Raw genomic sequence first — 20,778 nt, 5'->3', positions numbered from 1 at the left:
AAGCAGGAGTCATGCTATAATTACAAGCTCTCAGCTGTAATCTACCAGTTGAACTTGGGCAGTGCTCATCATGACTGCAAAAGCAGGGTCCCCATTTTAAAAATACCCAAAACGCAGGGTTTGCTTCCATTCCACAGCTGGGATCTTCATCCCTTTCTTTCAGCTGTTCAGAAGGTTCAGGAACTGGGGTTGAATTCTCCGAGTTTCAGATGGTTACACGTGCAGACTTTATTAGCAAATGATGAAGTGAGAGCTCAAAGGAGCCCTGATACCACCCACTACCCTTAAAGGAAATGGAGTGTTCCCCATTTGCTCTCTGTTTACCTCCCTCCTGTCCCCGTGATGTCTTTGGGACACTCCTGTTCCTAAACTGGAATAGAGTGACTTTGGGGGAGAATTGTTAGTTTCCTTCTGGGGAAGGTAACCTCCTTCTTGGAAAAGAAGAAGAATTGGCCTCAAGTGGGAAATATTTGAGAAAAAGAAGAAGGAGATTCCTTTACACCTTACTCTCTTCCACTGCTTTTAGATAAATTTCAGCCCCTATATTCCAGCCTTCCTGTTTCAGGACCCCTCCCCATGCGCTTTACATGGCACCCTCCCCCTCCACCCTCCCCACTGGCACCCCTTCTCCAGTGCCCCCTGCTATATCTCCCAGCAGCTGCTAATGCTCTTCTCTCTCCTATGCTGCCCTGACCACTGGTCACCTCTTTGACTTCTGCCATGCTCCCTTGCCTTTATTCAGTCCCTGACTTGTTATTCCTGTACTGTCTGTGCTACCTCTGCGTGAGCCGCCTTTCCTGCTGCTTTGTACTCCATCCGTATAGCACTGAAACAGCTTTGATTTTCAAGTGCTATACTTCTAAGCCTTCTTGGCTGCCTGAGCACTTCTCGAGCACCATTGCACAGTGGACTTAAGCACTATCTATTGCTCAGTCTTTCATCAGCTACCACCAGCAGCTGGTGAAGGAGAACAGCTTTGAAACTGTTCCCTAAGCAGACAGGAGGCTGGTCAAAGAGCTGAGAAACAGAGCACAAGCCCAGTTGCAGATAGGATCCTCAGTGGGTAGGTGCATACTGACAAGTGAAGACTGTATTTTAGCCCCCTGGTTAAGTCAGCAGGAGTATGACAGTAAGACACTATTATTAGGGTGTCTAAATGAATGTAGGTGCCAAGGTTCACCTGCAGGTTTGGAAGTCTGGATCAAGACCTTCAAGAAATAAGCTGAAGTAGAGAACTAGAGACATAAAAAATAGAGCTAAGGATTTATTTACTATATTAATAGAAGATGAGCAAGAAAAACATCCGTGCTGAGCTGAAGACCATAATCCTTAGGATTATTTCTGCCACTTGCCTTTAAACCACAAGGAAACAAGTAAAGATTGGGATTGGAGACCCTTGATTTTAGAGAAATCTGGAGATGCGCCTACATGTGACTGCTGCATACCAACAGGAACCTGTGATATTGGCATATAAACATTTGCACAGAGGAAAGCATTAGTAATGACGACCTCACCAGTACACTCAGCAAGGCTGTTCCCAAGGTAAAGACAATTCTGTCTTGGAACAAGCAACCCAAATAGCACACACAGACTCACTACAGCAGCTGCCCCCTGATGTCACATTTAGTATCCTTGAGTGGAATCTAGGTGGGAAATAATAAAACATAAATTGGCAGAAGATCATATCTTAAAATACTTTTTCCTGCTATCTCTCAGCCCAGCCTTCAAGCAGCCAACCAACCTTGCTAAACTTATCATCTGAAGAAAATTTCCCAAGGACCAACATATCTGATTATGTCAGAGTGATAAATGCAAAATTTGCAATTTACCTCCACAGACCTCAGAATAAACGCCTTCTACAACAGAACTGTGAAAACCAATGGATCCTCAGCATGTTCCTCCCCAAATGCAAACTACTTCTTCCTCCATGTGCCCTCTGTACTGTAGTGAACTCACACTGACAATCAGTGTGTGAAAGAAAAATGTCGTTAATAACAAAAGAATGTTTCCCAAACCAGCCATTCTCCCTCTGATCATTCAGCCCTCATCCTCAAGGGAATCCTATAATAGAAACTGGAAAGACTAAACAGGGACTAAAACTAATAATTTGATGGAACACCAAAAACTGTTGATTCCAACAATGCTAATTTTATGGCACATTACAATTTACCTTAGACACAACTTACTAATCTCAGTTTCTCAGGAGATAATTACCTGTGCATTTATTCTGTCCTGTGTTCAGCAGAGCTGAAGACCTTATTACCGCTCCTCTTACTAACATCCCCTCTGTTCCTTTAATCTCAAAGTACCTGACTGATTAATATAATGAAACTGAACTCAGATAAATTGCTTCCGATCTTTGCTTATCTGGCAGTTTGCTAGTTATGTCCCTGCTTATGTTTTTTGCCCCTTGGACTTGTCTGTTTTTTCCTATCAGGTATACTGATAACAGCTATTGCCTCTCTCCACAGATATTCCTTCTGAGTGTTATGACTGTTCCTTATTTACTGACAAACCTGCCCAACCAGCCTCCACTTTGGAAATACCAAGTGTGGTTCCAGATATGGTTCCAGTTCTGACTCACAAATTCCATTTTGAATAGTTACATGACTTTTAGTCTGGCATTATCCAAGCTCTCAACTGCTTCAAAGAAATATTTGGGTTTATGCAAAGGACAGGAACACAACTTAACTGGCCAAACATCAGTCACTACTTCTAAAAGGAAAGGAAGCATCATTAACTCAGATCTCTCTAAAATGAAAGTGAAATATGACACAGAGGAGATTCAGGAATATATTGTTCAACCCAGGGCAGTTATGCACCATCCAATCCAGTCAGAGGTGAAAATATTTATTGTCACTTCTCTCTGATACTCCTCAGGAACTGAACTGGTCTTTGGCAATGCTCATTGCAATGATGTAGTTTATTATTTGCTTTTCCCCTTCATCCATGGAGCTTGAAACCCCCGTAACTTTACTTCCCTGCATCCAAATTCAGTAACTTAAATCTGTAACTGTTTGGGAAAGGTTAACCAGTATCTTAGGAAGGGACTTGATATAATTTTGACTAGGAAATTTCAGTGTGCAGTCCTACTTGAATTAAAATATACAGACCTATAGAATAGCATGATATGTTGTAGGCAATATTAAATAAGCCTGAGGTAACATGCAGATCTACCACCTTCTGCCAAATACCATACAATTCCTTGGGCTTGCAGAAGTAGCAGGTATTGTTCTGCTTGCACAGCATGCACTCTTGATGCACATGTGGAAGTCATTCTTTGTAAACAAGTACCTAAATTTCACATCCAGGACAGAATTTCTACACCCTTCTTCTTTCACTGAAAGGTTCTCAGAGAAAATTCATGACAGGATTAAGGAAAGGATTTTAAAACTTGTATTCTGTACCTTGTGAAACTAGGGGTTATCTGTGACCCTGACCACTTGAGAGACCTGCAACCTCAGCATTACCATGTACAAAGTAGATATTTACCCCATATGTGCCTGTCACCGCAGAAAAGCTTGGGGAACATATGGAAAGGATTTTTTTTGCAGGTCCAAAGTAAAAGCAGGCCCCCACATCTCTTCCTTCTACTCAGATAAAAACCAGGATCTTGCTTCCAGCAGGCAGTTAATATCAGCAGGCTCTACTACACAGTACAGACATAACCCTCAACATTGATAAATAGGAACTGTTAACAAAATGTGAACATTTGGTAAAAGCAAAATATTTGCCAAGAACCTAAAAGGCTGGGTGCTTGAAGCAGCTCTCTATGCTTGCTTTCCTTAGCAAGGTGGACAAGGGACAGGCACTCAGCTATCACTCCCACTGCTGGCTCATAAGTGCATTGTACCTACATCCCAATGAGCTGTATTTAATTCTCTTCTCCGCATTTGGCTGTGTCACTGCAGCGAAAGTTTCTGCAAGAAACTGAGATGCTTCTGGAGCAGTACAACAGCTCCTGCTGCTCAAGAGCCAGTGTTTTACTATGCCGGTGGCACCTGCCCGGGGCTGGTACCACCATCAGCATCTTCCACATAGTGAAGCAGACAGCTTCGGACTTGGCCATCTGGTTTCGATGGCCAAGAACCCACTGTAACACCTTTCTGCACCACTGCAAATTTGCAGATCCAGGTGTTGATCATTGGGAGAAACATACAAATTCAGCACATTAGTGGCTCAACCGTGTTTCCCTCTCGCGAGTGGGTAACGCGAGAGCAACGCTGGGGATGGTGGAGAGGGAAAGGATGAAGCATGAAAATAATGTGAGACGAGGATGCCAAAGCTGGTAGGCAATGAAAACCAGCTTCCACCCTCCTGGGCAGCTGCAGCTTCGCTCGTCAACAGCCCCATGGGACGGAGAGGCGGCGGGAGCGCGGGGCACAGCGCGGGGCACGGCGTCCCTTACCTTCTCATTCTTCCTCTCCTCAGCCTTGCTGGTGGGGCCGGGGGTGACAGGGCCACCCAGGGGCCCACTGCCCACCTCGCCGTTGAGGTGGGCTGCGCTGACATTGGGTGGGGTGATGGCGGCGGCGGCGGAGGTGAGGGGGATGAGGGGCCGGGTCCCTGGGGCGGGCGGCTGGTGGCTGTGCTGTGGGGAGATGGTGGGGTGAGGCCGGATGGCTGCCGCTGGCAGGCGGGAGGGCGAGCTGGGTGTCCGCAGGGGTGAGACTGTGGCTGTGGGCCGGTCCGGGGCTGGCACCGGGGGGTGAGCTGTGGAGGTAGGACAAAGCATGGTTAAGTCCCCCGTGCACTGCCAGGCCTGACCCTTCAGTGGCCATTGCTGCCACAAGGTGCCAGGGCCTGACAGAGAGCTGAGCTCTTAACCTTAACCCAGGATATATCAGCCTTCAAGTGTTTTCTTCTAAATCCTAGAAATCCCCCTCCTGGGTGTGAAAGGTCTGTCTGGAGTCACTGAAATGGTTGGTCCTCCCTAGTGATGTGAATGAGGAACAGCCTGACGATCCCTGCCCATGCCTGCAAATAAATAAAAAGCCTACTATGTTTTTAAAATACTTTTTCTCGTTCCAGCCGAGCTGTTTTCCGAACCTCCACGATCCCCTCCTAACTTGATAGGTTTTGGAGCAATGCAACATGGGACCTAAAGGCTTATCCCAGATGATCCACGCCAACCTCGCAGACGGCAATTACAGAGGAAGGTTTCTTGTTTCAGCCCTAACAAAATGATCAACTCTGCATCACTGTGCTCCACAAGATAAATGAAGCAGGAATCCACTGGAGGATTTCTGAGCTGAGCCTCGTCTCTGGCAGCAAAGTACCTAAGGGACTATGCAGTGCCTTTTAGTCTTGCTGCCCCTGCTGAGCAAACCCTGCCTACAAGCACTTGGAACCAGGAATTAGCACTCGTCTGTTTAATGGTGACCGCAACACACTGCCTACGTCAGCTCTCTGGGGATTTGGGAGCCTGTTGCATGCCTCGTGTTGCAAAAAGTGTGACAAGCTCCAGGTTTCATTCCATGATGGTGTTGCCTTTGACTTCCAGGTTGGTTGATTGCTTAGGTGTAACCTACATCCAGCTCCACTTCAAGTACGTACAGACCAGAAGCCAAGTCCACACTCAGACATTCCCTCTCTTAAACAATTCAGTAATAGGACTGACTGGAAAATGCCCATTTCACAAATGTTTTCAAGGTTTCATAATCTGGTTTAGTTCTGCCTCAGTGCAAAATTTGGGCCTTTGAACGTTTTTCTGAGCACAACCTACTCACTCACCCCACAATAGCCTCTATTCTGGTCAGGACATTCATCCGGGATGCGAAAACATAGGATCCAGCCACTGCACTGTTGTCCTCTGCAGAGAACAGCTCTGGGCAGCTGTTTATTCCCTTTGCAACCCGACCCAGGACAGCTTCATGGCTGAAGTCCTACATCAGTTCCTGACAAAAACTTTGAGTTCAACAAATCAGCTTTTCTTTGACAAAGAAGCATTTTTCTGGAAAATTTCTGACCCACTCTGATCTGTGGTTTTCTTACAAATTCATCTGAAGGATGCATTTTTACCTAGGACCAGCTGGAGTTCACGCAATCTATAACTAAACAACAATGCTAGAACAACTCAAACGAATATTTCCCATTTCTATGGTTAACAGCAGCACCCATTACCAGGGATTGAAACAGTAAGGAGTGCCATTAATCATACTCACTACACCAGCTGAGTACTCCCGCCAGGAGGGAATTTCATTCCCCAGCCTTATGCCATATTATCTGAAGCGATACTGAACATGATGGACCAGCGACCATCAGATTAGCACCTCCGAAGTTTACATGATTCTCTCTCACAGTAACTAACTCCCTGACTCTATAACAGCTCTTTTTATTAATGTTCCTCATAGCAAATCAACCAAACTATAGTTAACTAGTCTTAAACTTGATGTGATTTTACCATGTAGCATGAGGAAGAGCCTAAAAATTGTTATTACACACACTTTCAAGCCTATTCTTAGTATTAGCTACCATTTCCCCCTCCATGGATTACCAAGAACATATACTGGAAAGTGTAATTCCTTTCCAGAGACCCAGACTGGGCACCGCTGGTTATCTTGAAGTGATTCCCTCCATCTGATTTTCCCATTCAGAACCTGTGTGATGAGCAACCACTGCTGCCAGAAATCTGATTTTCCAGGATGGTTAAGCTTGCAGGGTCAAGGTTTTGAACTACTGGTTGTGGGGAGCAATAGCCTTCCTAAATTTATAGGGAAAGCACAACAATGGAATTTCACTGCATGTACCTGGATGCAGAAGACTGATTTGATAATCTTATTAGGTATATTACTTCTTTCCTGTAGGACTCAGTGTTTCCAGACACAAAGGAAACAGAAAACTTGAGAAACAGGAAAATAAATGGCCTGAGAAAAATAAACTTTGAGCAGAGCTCTCACATTTTATTCTGTAATTTCATCTGCTTACTGTTACAATGTATGCCTTTGCACTGGGATCTCTGGATCTGGACCGTGCTGCATCAAACATGCTATTAATTAGCAATGCTCACTGAAGGCTATTTTTGTTCTACACCACTCATATTTCATTTTGGGTGTATTCCTACATTAGTGGCCTTGTGCAAAATTGATTTGTTACTCATGTATATTGCAAGCCAACAGAAATGTGATTTGAATACTGTGCCAGCTTGCCTCTCTTGGAAAGCTTTTCCAAAAGGCAGTGTGCATTGCCCTGCCCTACAGGACTACGGAGACCTTCTGAGGGGCTCTGGTCCACAGAGTGCCGGTGAGGACATCTATTATGGAGAACAATACTGATAATAATGAAAAATTTCCTTTATTTATCCTGGCAAAGATTTATTTAACTAAAACAACAATCTCATGAACCTCCTGGAAGGGCTGGAGAACTCGCCCCTTGAGAGGTTTTGGAGCAGCTCTGTGGTCCCTGGATCACCCTGCCTGCCAACTCCTTGGCACTTTAAGATGTCAGAGTGACCTGGAGGAGCAATCTTAAATCAGGAAAGGGGCTGGAGGTCTAGCACTACAGCGCTGTGGAAGGAAGGTGTGGGGCATGCCAGGTGCATGGGGCAAAATGATCCATCACCTCTGTTTCAGGGGAGTTCATCTGCCTGTTGGCATGGGCACAGGAGGCACCAGGAGCACCCAAATGCTTCCTGAGAGCCTTGTGCCAGAGGGCACATTTCTGCCTTTGCACTGTGGCAGCAGAAGGGCTTTTGGAAGGGTGTGACTTGAGGGGAAAGCAGCACATTCTGAACTAGACAAAAAGAGGATAAATCGATTATTCCCCAGAGTGACATGGATGCCATGTAAAGTCCTGCCATTGTTTGCTGAGCAGAGGAGTCTGCACTGTTCGAGGTTCAGATTCACATGTATTTGATTATGTTTTCTTCCCTTTGGTCTGGACTGTGTAGGAGGTGAGATTAGAAAGTCATAATGGTGCCTTCTGGCTTCAAAAGGTATGATTCCGTGACTTACACCTCAGTGTATTTCTCATTTGTGCCTCCTCTGTTTTGTATCTAAGACCTCAGTTCTCAGCAGTCACGTCCTTACTGATCTGCCTTTGTAAACATAATGGCTCACATCCCTATGAAATATCAGAAACAAAATGTTTTAAATTTTGCCATAAAGTTCCACCACAGGGTTTACTTTTACTTTATTCAACATCAGAGCTGTTTAACATCAGGGAAAGGGGAATAAATTGTACTCTAGAAAATTGTGCTTTACATCAGAAGGGGAATGTAGGAAGAACAGAGGCCCCCTGGTGTGAGAAGCTCTTATTCTCATTTCAGAAAGGTGGCAGTATTTTTCAGATCTTTTGTTTTATCACTAACACCGGGTCCCGTTCTGCCTAATAAATACCTTTCATCCCTGAAGCCCAATGAAATGCTTCTTAATTTTAAGTCGTGTGTTACTTGCTCTGAGATAAGGGCAGTATTTTCCTGTCAGCAAGCCAACCGGACCCAGAACTGTTAATCTCCTCAGTATGCAGGGTGCTTGCTTTCACTCAGATAAATTGTATAAATATTTGTAAACACTATAATCTATTTCAGCTGTAGCAACAGAACAATCTGATAAACACAACGTGGCTCCTGGAGATCAATAGAAGCCCATAAATATTACAAGCAAATAAAACATACTCTATTCCACATTGACTGAGCTGTGACTAAAACGAGAAAGCAAGCTGCAGGGTCGGGCAGATTCAAGGGGCTTGCACTCAAGGGGTATGACATCAATCCCACCGACGCAGGGCAAGAGGCACCGGCGGGTGTGCACATACCCATCTGCATGGCGTTGCGGGTCTGGCTGGCTGGCTGCTGAGCTGAAAACCTCAAGCAATTATTCAGCTGCGGAGAGGCCGCCTGTAGCTGGGGATGCGTCTGAGGCGCAGTGATAGGAACAACCGGTCTGACAGCTGTGGTGGCATTGGTGTGACCAGCCCCGATGGGGTGGATGGCTCCTGGGGGTCCTTTTGTTGCCGGGGCTCCCCCAGCTCCGCTGTTCCTGGCCTGCCCAGCTCCCACTGGCACCCTGCATGAAGACAAAGTACAGCATAAGTGTGCTGCTGAGACCACAATATCACCACAAGGCCGATAAGCACCCCCAGTTAGTTAGGGGATTTAATGATACCCTCTCAGGTGTTAAATTGAGATATAGACATATATTTATCTTTATAAGACACAGTTGTAAGCACGCTGGAGGCCGTTTTCACCCCTTTATCCTATGGGAAGAAGTGCAGGGTAAAAATGGAAAAGGTAATTTTTCTGATCACTTTTTTCTTAAGCTACACTTCTGTCTAAATAGTTTCTAGTAAAATCATAAATCTAAATTCAGAAGAAATGGATATCTCCCAAATGTCATTTTGCGTGCCAGAGGCTGTTTTACAGGCACTAATGGAGTGATAATTAAAACAGACTCAGAGATCTTTTCTCAGGACCAAACCTGCATATAGCCCCACAGGGAGAAAAAAAGATGGATAACACCAAATCTGTGTGTGGCTGTTGAAGGTGACTGAAAAGCAGCAGACGTTGCAGGGCTTGGCTTGCCTGAACACTTACCCTACCGATGTAACCAGCCCTACCTTAGACTTGCTAAGGAAATGCAGAGGGGAAGGGAATGCAGCTGACCTAACTGAAAAGGAAATCCAAACAATAATTGGCCCCTCTTTCACTGCTCATTTAAACTGTATGCATCGTTTGTATTTCATCTGCGTGGGTAGGGAGACCTCAGAGGGAAGGAACGAGGCTCTTCCTCATATGCAATGAGATCAGCCTAGAGCAGGTCTTGGTCCTCTTACCACTGAACTAGAAACTCTCTGACCAGGGCAGGCAGACACTGGGGAGGACAGGACAGCAATGGACAAACTCAGCTGCTGCTCAGCAGCTCTGAGTTTCTTACTCAGGTTCCTGAGTAATTTCCTTCCCCAGCAGTAGATGCCATGAAACAGAGGGATCATTTTGTGCTGTTCTCCTCTCCAGGTCTGCTCCGTGTGCCAAGGTCCTTCTCCAGGAAAGAACAGCAGAGGGGATATGATGCAGAACAAAGTATGGTGGTGGAAATTGAAATGAGACAGTGCACAGGGTCAGCAAGGCAGGAGAGGGTAACAGAGAAGGTACAAGACCAACCTATGGGGTTGCGACTGTGAGAACTTCTGGGGCCCCAAAATTGTGTGGGAACACAGAGAGAAGATCAGAAAGAAGGAGTATGCTGAACAATCTGGCCCAATTCAGAGGAGAAGAAAGACAGAAGAAGCAACCCTAAGAAAAGAGTGTAAAGGGGAAGAGCCAAAGGAGTGAAATTCTGATAGAAAGAGACTAAAACACAGGCTAGAAGATATGGTCTGGAAGTGCAAAAGATGGCCATCCCCTCTGCCCAATGCCCCCTCCTCCCAAAATCGCAGGAGGAAAAACAACAGTGTGGTGTCAGATGACTTGACTCATCTCATCGTTCAAGGTTTGCCTAGATTACATTTTGCTAAATGAATCTGATTTATTTTTCTTAATTTTTTTTTTCATCAGCCTCCAGGTAGGGAAAAGCTGGGAATCCCACCAGATGGAAATCTTGACTGTCTGTCATCTGCTGTGAAGAGCTGGCAGGGTAGCAGCAAGGTTCAGCTGGAGCTTGCTTGGCCATCTGCACTAGACTGAGTTTGCCAGAAAAGCACACCTAATAGCCCACTGAAAGCTGTGTTCAGGCAAACACGCGCATGGACAAGTACAGAAACTATCTGTGACTTCCACAGAGCTGGATAGATGTTGGATGTGGCAAATTTTCTCTGCTGCCCCGCATCTGTTTCTCCATCTAAAGGGTCTTGTCCTTTTTCCACCATGCTCTGTTCACACATGTGTTTTGACAGCTTATAAATCCAGTTCAGCGTTACTAAATTCATGGGAAACTTCTTTTTCTTAGGTTTTGTAGGGAGTGGCAGAAAAACATGCGTTAATCTAATCCTCTGCTTTGCTGTCAAAGGGGAACAAAATAAGTTGAAAGTGCAGCAAATCAGAGATTTTGTTTCTATTAGATTTTTCTTGCTGTTCTCTCTGAGGATGATTTACACTGGAACTTAATTAGCTCACAGGATCATAAATATAATCACAAAGCTGCTTTCGGGTTTTGTGGAAAGCACTTTTGCCCTTTAGCACTTCTCTCTGTCTTGTTCTAGCTGTGACATGCTGCATTTAATAAAGTCTTGCTGATTCAGATCACCAACACTTCAGCACGAACTTCTTTACTAATTAAGAGCTGAAGAGGCCGGGAGTGAAGGCAGCCAAGGGGCTCTATAAAATCAGGTAAATACATTTAGGTTGATGAACAGTGAAGAGCCCATGAATTAATGTTTGTTTTTTTTTTTACTTAAATGCAATATTAGGACTGTCAGCAAGCTTAGTTGTTGTCTTCTAAGCTGCTCTTAACTTTTGGTCTTGCTCAGTCCACATATTACAAACTTGACATAAACTGAAGATGGAACAAACCTGGATCAATTTTTCAAGATCAACACTTCCTGAGTTGTGAGGTGCCTTTGTCTGGAGAGGAGTGAAAGATGGTGGAGGCTATGTGTATGTGGGAGGAGAGACTGAGAGCATATGAGGACTGAGTTCGATTTGCAAACTAGCCGTTGTTCTAAAGGAGATATGGGCATACTACACATGGCAACATTCACCTGCAAGGAGCACATAGAGCAAAGCAGTCTGGGACACACTGATGAACTCTATCCTCAGCTTGCAGACTATTTCAGAGTGGGCTTTAGATCAGAAATGTACTTTGATTTGGTGTTGTCCGATACTGAACTCTGACAAATGGCATTCCCGCCCAAACATGCTATTCTTTCCTTTTCTCATCTTCTGCAACTGAGTCAGAGGTAGCTAAAATCAGACAATTTACTGAACTCTTCTACCAGTTCTGAATTTTAATGGTTCAAACATTAGTCCTGATCCAAATGATCCAAGTCCTTTGATTAAAGAAAAACAAAATCTACGTGAGGAGCTACTGAAAAGCAAGACACAAGCATTCCTTATTTTGTTTATCCCTGTTACATCTCCAGTGGTTTTAGAACAACAAAAAATCATTAACCAGCAAATTCTTTACAATCCTAAAACCTGAGGTCATCAGACTTCGTAAAGTCAGAGATTGTGAATGTCATCATCTAATACAACTAGCGAAGTCTTCTGAGAACATGAATAACTCCAATGCTACAACCAGCAAGTTTCATTACCCAAGTGTCATGGTTTTAGCTGGGATAGAGTTAATTTTCTTCACTGCAGCTGGCACAGTGCTGTGCTTTGGATGTAGCGTGAAAGCAATGTTGATAACGCACCGATGTTTTGGTTGTTGCTGGGCAGTGCTTGTGCTAGTCAAGGACTTTTCCAGCTTCCCACCCTTTGCCACGTGCACAAGAAGCCGGGAGGGGAGGGGGCACAGCTAAGAGGGTGGATTCAAACTGGCCAAAGGGATATTCCATATCATGTAGCGTCGTGCCCAGTATGTTACCTGGGAGGAGCTGGCTGGGGGAGGGAGGCAGCAATTGCAGCTTGGGGACCAGCAGGGTCGGTTGGCAGGTGGTGAGCGGCTGTATCGTTTGTGTTTCTGTGTTGTTTTTTTTTTTCTTTTTCATTTTATTATATTGCTATTATTGTTATCATAATCATTATTATTATGATTATTTTAATTGTAATTATTAAACTGTGTTTATCTCAACCCACAAGTTCTTTTGCTCTTCTGATTCTCTCCCCTGTCTCACAGAGGTGGGGGGATTGAGTGAGTGGCTGCGCGGTGTTTGGTTGCCAACTGAGGCTGAACCACGACACCAAGTCTGCAATACTACCAGAAAATTCTGGGAGGGGAATGTGATCTAAAAGTAGACCTACATTATTTTCAGTATCCTCCAGATGCAGAATTCCTCCCAGCCTCAACTCAGGCATTTCCACATTGGCCAGTGGCCCTCACCTTGAAACAGGTGTCACATAGTTGCCTGGGAAGACGCCGGACATCCCACTCCTCAGAGACGTCCCCTTGAACCAGCCGTCCTGGCACTTCTCGATGACCCGGTACATCTCACCTTTGCGGAGCTCCAGCTCATCGTTCTTCTGAGGCTTGTAGGCGTACAGGGCTAGGTAGCTGCAGGAGAGGTCACACAAGAAAAAAGCACACAGCTGATGTCAACTACCTCCTGTCCTGCTTTGACTTCAGCCCCGTGGAGCAGAAGGTTAGCAGGAACACTGCTCAGAAACGGTGGTTAAAAAGGGGTATCATTACAGGACACCAAACAAGGAATGGCAGGGACAAGATCAACTGGATGCTGCGACAATACAGGAATAACTAACCAGATTAAAATCAGGGGTTAGTTTAGAAATGAACATGACATACTTCTGGCCCAGGGCACAACCAAAGCAAAACACTGCCACAAAGCAGCACTGAGGTTAAGAATTTAGCAGCAGTTTCAGAAGGACGAGGAAATTACAGAAATGGCCAGAGAGACCAGGACATGAATAGGAAGGCTTTTCAAAGCCTTACTCTGGATGAAGTACATATTCATATGCTTCAGGGTGGGAGCTGCCTCTGCTGTGGATTTTCAGAAGAAAGTTCTCTTATGTGTAAGCTACTTTATAAATGTTTAAGGCAGCTTTTCTTGCAGCTTTCTCGATGTTATTTATGCTGGCCAGTTTTAGAAACAACACACTGAACTGTTCTGATCCAGTATGGTAATTCTTGTATTATGTGGGTAAAACAAATTGTCACAGAGGATCAAATTCTGCAAGGAGGTTTTTGCTTAGGTAAGTGAAGTGGTAGAATTTGGCTTTGGATGTTTTGTATGCAAGTATTGTAATAAATATTTAACCCAGGAACGAATATGTAGAACTTTTTATTTATTTAATTACAGTTTTTATTTATCCCCTTTGTTTAGAAACTTTCTTTTTATCTCTCTTTTGTTCTTCTGTTACTACTTCAGGGATGTGTCTAATGTTGTGAAATGACTACAGCTTGAAGTCCCTAAAGATATTCTCTCTGGTTAGAGAGATCCTTGTTGAAAAATTAAGAATGATTACTTGCACCTTGGGGAATAATGGCAAGATGGGATAGGATAGCAAGAATACACACACAGAACAACACTTTCTTTGTAAATACCTCTTTTTTTTTTGGTACTGTCACTTTTCTACAAATGTAAAAAGGGATTTCTGGTAATTCTTGATCAAGGTTATGCTTTTTTGATTATTTTTTTTTTAGTTGTGCTTTACAGGCAGTGCAGAGAGATTAGGACAAAAGGGAAAATACTTACAGAAAGTGCATTTACACTACAAAGTGTAGCAGAATGCTCTTAGGCTTGAGGGTGGGTGAGAAGAGGCTTGCTGCCCACCTTAGAGCAGCAAACCAGAGAAATAATGAAATCTATAACCATTGTGATGGTAGACTTGCAGCCAATAAAAATGATACATGGCTTTTTACTTCTGCTCTCCAAGAAATATAATTGAGGAATAAATCCTGTTAGTTTTTCTGATTCTACTCCTTTACGGTGCCAGTAGATTTCCTTATTTTCATTCTGAAGGCAGTAAATAAACAGCAGTAATGAGCAGAATATGAAATATTTGGTAACAGCTCCTTGGGGCATGCTTAGGCTGATGGGGCTGGTGCTGTTTACCACGTGCGTGGGGTACAAAAACCTGATCAGAAACTGTATTTCGTTAGTCAACAGATGGGAGAAAGCATCTTACACATCTTTTGCTTAGCCTATATAACAAGGTGGTTCTGAGCACATCTGTAGCTGCTCACCTGATGGAAGACACAAGGCTACATATGAACTGAACAACATTACAGTGCATCACCCTGACATGAAATAAGGTTACATGCTTCAGCACTAATCCTTCAGCAGTGCTCTGCTAGGACATAACAGAAAGTGCTAAGATTGCACTCACTTGAGGGAGCAGTAAGTTTGGCTTTGACTACCCATTTTTAACTTGCTGCTTACAAGGGGCTCATATTCAGAAGGTATGGGTAAAGCAGGGGGTCAAGGACAGAGCATTTTAGATAGACTTACTTAGCCCTTTCCCCAAGGTACTACATGTAATAAAGTAATTTACAAGTTGAGATGCTGGGAGAAGTTGCAAGGAAAATTACCCTAAATGGATCATAGACTTCTTACCCTTGCAACTAGCTCCACCTCTCCTACTAGTTTCTTTATGTTCCTCCCTGCAAATTCCCCCAACTCAGCCTCCAGTAAGCCTGAATAACCAATATCACAATGAGCCTAAACATCTTCAGAGAGAATATCAAAATCCTTGCAGAGACTAAAAGATGTGTGACAGCTCAGCCTGGACTCCATGCCAAAACTGACCTATCTCTGTATTGCTAAACTGATGAAAACATGTATGTGATAACCACATAGCATGACCCTGGGTCAACGGAGGTGTTATGCACTTTCTTCACGGACCGGTGATCCCACCACCTACGTGGGGCAGGTAGAACGACCATCCCTGGGGGTTTCCTCTGAGTAGGCTGCAAAGAGGCAGGGGTTTCTCCAAAACCAGTAACAGGGCCAGCAGCAGGTCCACTGCCTGGCCGTGGCTGGCATGCCTGCTCCATGGGGACAGGCGTACGCCCCATGTGCTGGCAGAGGGGACTGTGGGAGAGCTGGTGGGATGCCTACTGTCATGTACGGCTGAAAACAATTTGAGTGCAGGCACCTTCCTTCCCCAGAAACTGTTTCCAGACTTTTCCTCTGGCAGGGGATCAGGGCTAGTGGTCCCATTGGCTGAGGCTGATTTTGCCTTAAGCCAAAGCCATTGGACTTAGAGATGTTTCACCGTTGTCTAGATTTTAGGTGTGAAACTTCACCAGCGTACTCTCTAAAACTGGGAAGAAAGTGTTAGAACAACAATCCAAAATCTTGCAAAATGAAACAGCAAGTTATTCTGGGCTACATGAAACAGTAAAGCTAAGGGTTAGGGAGTAGGACCTAGAGGAAGCCAAAGTCTTTATAGAAAGTTCCCTTAAAAAAGGCCTAAGCGAGAAGGTAGCTCATGTTCTTGGCCTCGGGCAGCTGTCTATGACTCTACTTGTAATGCAGAAGCCCCAGGGTTCTGTCTAGGGTTGTACCTCCCCAGTTCTGCTACAGCTTTCCAGTAATGCTTCTTCTCTGACTGGGACTTGTCTTGCATATGCAAAATGACAGATCAGATTACAAGGCTGCTTCATGGGGGAAACAACAGGAGAAGCATGGGAGGGAGAAGGGGAGGATTGCTGAGGCACAGAGGCAGGGGTGTTGCCAGAGAGCTAGATAATGTCCTGATTCAGCAACTAAATACTGGAAATACTGCCAGTTACTGCTTCCTAGTCTGGGCAACGTTTGAAATAAATTTGTGCCCCACTATGTGCCACGCACGCTGCCCGGGGTGACCACAGAGTGATGATGAGACCTCTCTGTGGGGCAGTCAGTGATGTTTGGTACCTCTCAAGTATGAAGATCTCCTCTCCGTAGCCAAAACCAAATTTCTTTTGGTTCTGTTCCAACTCAACTATTCTCCTTAAAGCAGATGTGTTATGTTACTGTAGGACTTTTTTTTGTCAATTCAGACCTTGTTTTAGCCATATTATCAACCCCTAAAATACTGGTGTGCATATGTATGTGTGTCTATATAGATCTACTGCTTTCACAAGGTATATGTGACAAAAGGAAAGGGTTCAGTAGTTTACCTAGGCAGGTACCAGATGAACCAACTAGGCTAGAAGAGATTTATTATAATGAAGTCTACTCTTTTTATTCAGTATCTAGACAACCTTCTGTTATTCTACACACTATTCAACAAGCCCATATGCCCATGGTATAAAGTTCATTTGTTGCCTTTGTTTATGGCACTGAAAAAAATGCAATTGGGTCATTTTTTCTGGTTAATGATGAATGTATCAGGTGTTTGATTGCATGGACTACACCTTTTAAAGAGCTTTAAATGAAGGAAGAAGATTTTCTCTAGCTGAGAGGCATTCTGTTTGTTTCACAGTGATTCATAGAGCTGTAATAAATATACCAGGAGTCTAAAAGGGCTCACAGAGAAAGGGGGAAGTTTTGCCTTTCTCTACTCATTTTTCAATTTCAGCCAAGGCTGGGTCATGTATAAAATTGCAATCTCTCTCTTCTCAGAATGCTCCTGAGCTGAGATTCAGGCTTTCAGGTTTCAAACGTGCGCACACAATTGGAAACAAAGAGTACGTAGTGACTGAGTTGAGCTGCTTACATATTGAGGGGGAGCTGGACCTTCGGTGGTGTTCCCTGATCTCCAATTATTGCACTTGTCCTGGGACCAGCCACCGTGGCTGTTCCAATCGAAGAGGAATCCTAAAAATACACAGAAAAGAACATACAAGGATTAAGATGAAGCCCCCCATTTCCTAAAATGCTATGAGCTGAAGGCACAGAGGAAAAAAAATCACATCTTTTATCAACTCCCAGACTTTCTAACTTCATGATAGTGCATTAAAAAGACATCTTTTAGCCTTACACATTCCAAAAATACATTTCTGACACAAGGGATATTAGGTTATTAACAGCATTTCCATGTACCTGTCAGAGAAATTTAGTAGTACCTTGCATGCAGATCTTAAAAGTGTTAGAACGCAAGACTACTTGACTGGTTTGTAAAATCAGCTCAACATGTGCATTGCTGCAATAGTACCTTCTCTGGTAAAGGTAAACTTCCCCTCAGTAGCTTGTTTTAAAATTTTTACACTTTTGATTAATGGTTATGGATCTATTGAGAAGAAGACACTATTCAATTTCCAAAATGCAGTCTCATCTCTATATACTGTTTTTATCATCAGGAATATTCTCATCCTTAAGAAAAAGGTGACAATGCAACCCAAAACAAGAGTACCTCTGAATGGAGAAAGTAAGGCTTTTACCACAGCAGATAAATCCCCACTCTCATACAGAGAACAGGACAGATCTTTTCCGGCTATTAATGCTGAAAAGCAATTCTCGATGTAATTGTTAATTTTGCAAAGCTTAATGCTCAGGCAAATTTTGTAGGGCAAAGTCTTTTGAGTTGTCTCACCAAAGTCCCCATTCATCTATCTCAAAAATGAATCCTGACTGGAAATTTCTTCCAAAGTAATGCAAAGGCCTGTAGCAACAGATCTTTGCTGCAAAGACAGGGCAGAGCAGTGCTGATGGGCCTTGTAATGGTTTCCTTGAGCAAAAGACTTTAGTAAGTCTAACCAAATGCTGCATGCACATCCATATGCAGAATGGCTCTACAAAGTAAGATCCAAAGTTTATGTAGAAATTGCAGGTTCAGACAGAGCTTGTTATATATAACAAAGATTCTGAGCAGTTCACAGACTTCCTGAGCAGCTTTTCTGTTTCCAAATGATACCTAACAAACAGTAAATATTGATTTATTTTGGGAACAGAAACATAGGGGCATATTTTTGCACTGAATGAATGACACTGAATTAAACCAAGACCCATATTGCTACTTAATTAATGGATTTCAGGGTCACCTCATTCCAAAGAAGCCCACGTAATTATTACAGTGTCATGTCTTGATATTGCATAGCTAATCTATATTGCTTGGCTGTATATTAACACAATATCATTGGGAAATCATGCAGCAAAATATGAAAACACTGCTCTGTGATTCCATAGCTTTTGGCAACAAGTAGCAAGCTATCTTCTCTCTCGCTGATGTCTGTGCTCAATCATGAAGTTGTAGTGACAAGTACATCTCCTTTTTCTCACTATTTCCCCTCATTTTCTAGCAGCTTGCTCAAACAAGGAAGGTTCAAGGCAGCCCTTAGTTCTATGTGCAACAGTAAGCATTCTTTCCAGTTCTGTGACTAAGGCTTTATTAATCCTGCCTGTCACATCAGTGAGATAATATCAACTTAGAGAACAAAACCGCAACCCACCCAAAAACATAGGAATAGTTGGAGAATGATCCCTCATTTGTTATTTTGAGCTGGTTAACGGGGTTAGGGATTGTGGAAGATGCTGATCAGAGAGACCTGGCAAATGCCTCACCCAAGAGGTAAGTGAGAAATCAGCTGGTTCAAACTTCTTCATGTTGTGCCACCAGTGTGCGCCTGCTCTGAGCTAGAGAAACTGCCTCCAAGAAAACAGAAATCAGATTGGTCCCCACCCTTTTCTGGTAGAGCAAAACACTTCGGTTTACCTCATGAAAAACCAGAGCTGAATGAACAGCCTCAGGGTGCAACGGTAAAGGCAGGGAAGATCACAGCAGTGTAAGACACTCCTTAGCTCCTACAATCCTCTCTCTGCTCAGCTCAGCGAGAGTTTGCAGGGGTGCTGCTGTCCCAGCCAGGAGTGCCCACTGCAGGCACCCTGGGCTAAGCCAGCTTGACACTCCAGAGAGACGAGCTCAAGTCTGGAGGGCAGCATAGCTGTCTAAGCATCATCTATTTTCCTGTTTGCACTGACAGTAGTGGCTTCTGCGTCTTCTATATTACTGGAAGCATAAGCCCAAGTACTTTCTATGTACTATTATATTTGTGCTAACATGCAGTCCTAGGGATTAAGACACATAATTGTCATTCAGTGTTGCTAGATGACAATGTTGCTTTCTTCTCTTGAATAATCCCAAAGAAATCCCCATATTCCTGTATGTTCTCTATCCTTGTGACATTCAGTTTCTTGCCTATGGCCTGTTACTGTAATATTACTGCATTTGGTGTCAGCCTGGACCCTACAAACCATTCTTTTTTGCCACTTCGCACAGCCTAGTATCATATAGATCCGAACACTAAATAGGTGCTTGCTTCCTTATTGTGCTCCTTTTTCTTTAGCTGCTCTCCCCTGCAGGCTTTGACACTATGGTGTACTTGCCAGTCTGCCTATGACCCAGCTTTTCATCATCAGGTTTTACCCCACAGGACCTGCTGGCCTTCCACTGCATTGAATTCAGCTCCTCTGTTCACATCTTGGTAGGTACTTTCACACAAGTATTCTGCTCTGCAGCTTCATCCACCTTGGGCTCCTTGATGAATTCTCTCAGTGACTGCCTGATTGCTACTATGCATCTGAATGCTCACTAGGTTTTGCATTTAAACTACAGTCACTGACACAGTTGGTGAAGGCTTTCTAAGCCTCCTCTTTCAAGGTCCTGTTCTTTCTCTTATGTATCACTAATTAGCTCATAAGGTACAATATTGCTAGATTATTTTGCAAGATAACATTTGCAATAAGATTTTGAAGAGACCGAATTTTGTGAAAGAATAATCTTCTATTTCTTCATACTTTTACCTTTGTTGGAAGTTTACCTTTCCACTTTCTGTTCCTACAATTTTATGTGGGTCTCCCCAGATACTGATAACACTAATAATCCTCCCGGAGAACACAGCAGGCCTTTCTCCAACACAGCTGGTAGCAGGGCTTAGTTTGTTTTCTTTCTTTATTTAGCCCTGGAGCCAGGTTGTACTTTTGCTGTTGTGATCTAAGGAATAAGGTACTAAACATGTCCTCCTTTCCCCTTCATCTGCTCAGGGGAATGGGGATCTGAGACGAAGGTCTGATTTTTTTGTTCTCTGCTTTGATACCTTTTGGGAGGTCTGTGTGCCATATCCTTCCTTTCTGACAGCAGGTCCCTGCGTGATCCACCTTTCTGTGGCACCAGGCACACAAATACAGCCACACACAGGCATTACACAGGAAGGGTCCAAACACTGCAGCATTTGCATCTTAAGCCTTCTTCCACCTCTGCTACTCACCGCTGCTAAGCCTTACCTGGGATTGGACGTCTCTGAGAGCCAGGTTTTTAAGAGGTACATGGGCATCTATTAATAAAAACAGGCACCTTGCAGA

The 20,778-nt window shown here is 43.9% G+C and overlaps 1 protein-coding gene across 1 annotated transcript in view; it reads right to left on the bottom strand.

The window, feature by feature from the left end:
• Nucleotides 1-20,778, bottom strand: part of SH3RF3 (SH3 domain containing ring finger 3) — a 252,941-nt gene that overhangs the window by 33,176 nt on the left and 198,987 nt on the right. The window contains exons 5-8 of the mRNA XM_064439770.1: nucleotides 17,198-17,298; nucleotides 12,918-13,088; nucleotides 8,755-9,005; nucleotides 4,409-4,713 (exon numbers count right to left, since the gene is read on the bottom strand). Of these exons, the coding sequence (XP_064295840.1) occupies nucleotides 4,409-4,713; nucleotides 8,755-9,005; nucleotides 12,918-13,088; nucleotides 17,198-17,298 (828 nt within the window). The remainder of the gene's footprint in view (nucleotides 1-4,408; nucleotides 4,714-8,754; nucleotides 9,006-12,917; nucleotides 13,089-17,197; nucleotides 17,299-20,778) is intronic.

The sequence above is a fragment of the Phalacrocorax carbo genome, chromosome 1, assembly GCF_963921805.1.
Source record: "Phalacrocorax carbo chromosome 1, bPhaCar2.1, whole genome shotgun sequence".
NCBI lineage: Eukaryota > Metazoa > Chordata > Aves > Suliformes > Phalacrocoracidae > Phalacrocorax > Phalacrocorax carbo.
This window is presented reverse-complemented; position numbering and strand designations above follow the sequence as displayed.